General features: G+C 17.5%; 1 protein-coding gene across 1 annotated transcript in view; it reads right to left on the bottom strand.

Annotated features, from left to right (window-relative positions):
* Window positions 1-880: 880 nt before the first annotated feature.
* PRSY57_1236700 (hypothetical protein) overlaps window positions 881-2500 on the bottom strand; it is a gene marked incomplete at both ends in the record, with an annotated part of 5250 nt that continues 3630 nt past the window's right edge. The window contains one exon of the mRNA XM_012908785.2: window positions 881-2500. This exon is cut by the window's right edge and continues 3630 nt beyond it. Within this exon, the coding sequence (XP_012764239.2) occupies window positions 881-2500 (1620 nt within the window).

The raw sequence follows: 2500 nt of genomic DNA on the forward strand, positions 1-2500 counted from the left end.
AAAAAAAATAAAATAATTATTAATATATATATATTTATATATATATATATATTAATTTTTATTTTTTTTTTTTTTTTTTTTTTTTTTTTTTTTTTTTTTTTTCATACCTTATGATTTTAATATGTTTATTTGTTTTCTTTTTCCATATATTTTTTTTTAATATTTATGATTTTATAAAAATGGAAAAAAAAAAAACTTATTTTTAATAACATCCTTAAGAAATAAAAATATAAACATGTAAATGTTATATATATATATATATATATATATTATCATATTTTGAATCATGACAAATTATAACATATCTCTTTCTTTATTGTAATAATCATAGATCTTTTACTATTATAATTATATTGATATATATATATATATATATTAAATGTTTTATTTTTTTTTTTTATTATTTATAAGAGTTTTCTTTAATTTTAAAAATGTGTATACATATGTATATATATATATATATATATATATATATATACAACAATATAGGTAGACATATAATGCTCATAGTACTATTATTATGTTTAATTTTACATGAGCATTAATTTGAAATAAAATAAAACCAAAAAAAAAAAAAAAAAATATATACATATATATATATATATATAATATATACACATTTTTGTATATATTAAAAAAGGCAATCATATTATTATTCCCTTTTCCATCTTATTTTTAACAATTAAAAAAAAAAAAAAACAAAAAGGAAATATGCAACGAAAAAGTAATACAAATTAATAAAAATTAATAAATGGCTATTTCATATATATATATATTACAATATATATAAGGGGGTTAAAATAATTATGTATCTATAAAAAGGAAAGTTGTAAACATATAAACATATAAACATATAAACATATGAACATATCTTTTATAATTATTGTATCTTTTCTTCGTCAAAGAAATAAGGCAGATCATTCAACGATGAAACTTTTATGGTCATATTAAAATTGTCATTTATAATATCACATAATATTTTTTCACTTTCTAATGTATATTTTGTTAAATTTAGAGAGATATCAGATAAAGATCTGGAGTTTCTTATTTGTTTAACATAATTATTCATATGTACACATCTATTATCTTTTGATGATATATCTGAAGGTTCATTATCTTGTGAGAAATTATCTTCTTCAATATTGTCATTGTTTGGTAAAACTTTTCTTTTCTTTTGTGTATACGATGAACATATGTCATCATTTTCATGATAGCTTAAGGAATTCATATCATGATCACTAGTATTATTAAAAGAATTTTTTTTTTTTTTTTTATTATTATAAAGAAAATCATTATTATTATAAATATCATTATTATTATTATAAACATCATTATTATTATTATTATAAACATTATTATTATTATTATTATAAACATCATTATTATTATTATAAACATCATTATTATTATTATTATTATAAACATCATTATTATTATTATTATTGTCAAATGAAAAATCTTTAGGTCCACTGTCATAATTATATATAAAATTATTTTTATCTAAATTATTATATATATTCGATATAAAATTTGCTTCGTTGTTTATTTCTTTTTCAATTTTTAATATATAGTTTCCTCTGTTCTGTTCATCGTTTACAAAATTATTTATCATATGATCATTTCCATTCTTATTATCATCATCATGGGAATTTAGAACGTTTTTGTTTATTTTGTTATCTTTAAATATGTAAGCATCTTGATTAAAATATGTAGAGGAAGCACTTGCACTGTTATTTGAGTTACTGTACATATTTGGTTGTTTATGATTATTGTTTAAAATGTTTTCATCATGAGGTGCGAAAACATCATTCTTAAGTTTATTCTGTCCAATGTTTATATTATTATTATTATTATTCATATTATTCATATTATTCATACTATTCATATTATTATTTATATTTTGATTATTATTCGACCTTGATGAGTTTTTTTTTATAATATCCATAGCACCCAAGTTCTGTATAGAAAAAATATTATTTTTATTATTTTCATTTTTATAAAATGTATTTCTAAATGATTCTCTGTATTCTAAAGGTACAAAAGGTTTCATTTTTTTTGTTCCTATTTTTTTTTCTTCTGTTCTTGGTGACTGATTTAAATTTTTAAAATATTCTCTTCTCTCAATAATTTTCTGAACATGGTCAGGTATTATTCCATTAAAATCAGATTCCTCATTTATAGTAATTTCTTTAGCTGTTTCATTTAACAACTTGAGTTTCTCATCACAACTTAACATATTTATATTCATACCACTTTTTTTTAAAGAGTCATATTTTAATAAAGAGTTGTTACTATTGTTGATACCAAGAGAAATATTATTACTTGTAGAAGTATTATTATTTATATACATATTATTATTATTATTATTATTATTACTACATATATTTATTCCATTATTATTTATCCCTGTAAAGTTAAATGACTCCTTATGATTTAAAGTATTCTTATCATATATATTATTATTACTATGATTATTTTCTATATTACAATTTGAATTTTT

The sequence above is a fragment of the Plasmodium reichenowi genome, chromosome 12, assembly GCF_001601855.1.
Source record: "Plasmodium reichenowi strain SY57 chromosome 12, whole genome shotgun sequence".
Lineage (NCBI taxonomy): Eukaryota > Apicomplexa > Aconoidasida > Haemosporida > Plasmodiidae > Plasmodium > Plasmodium reichenowi.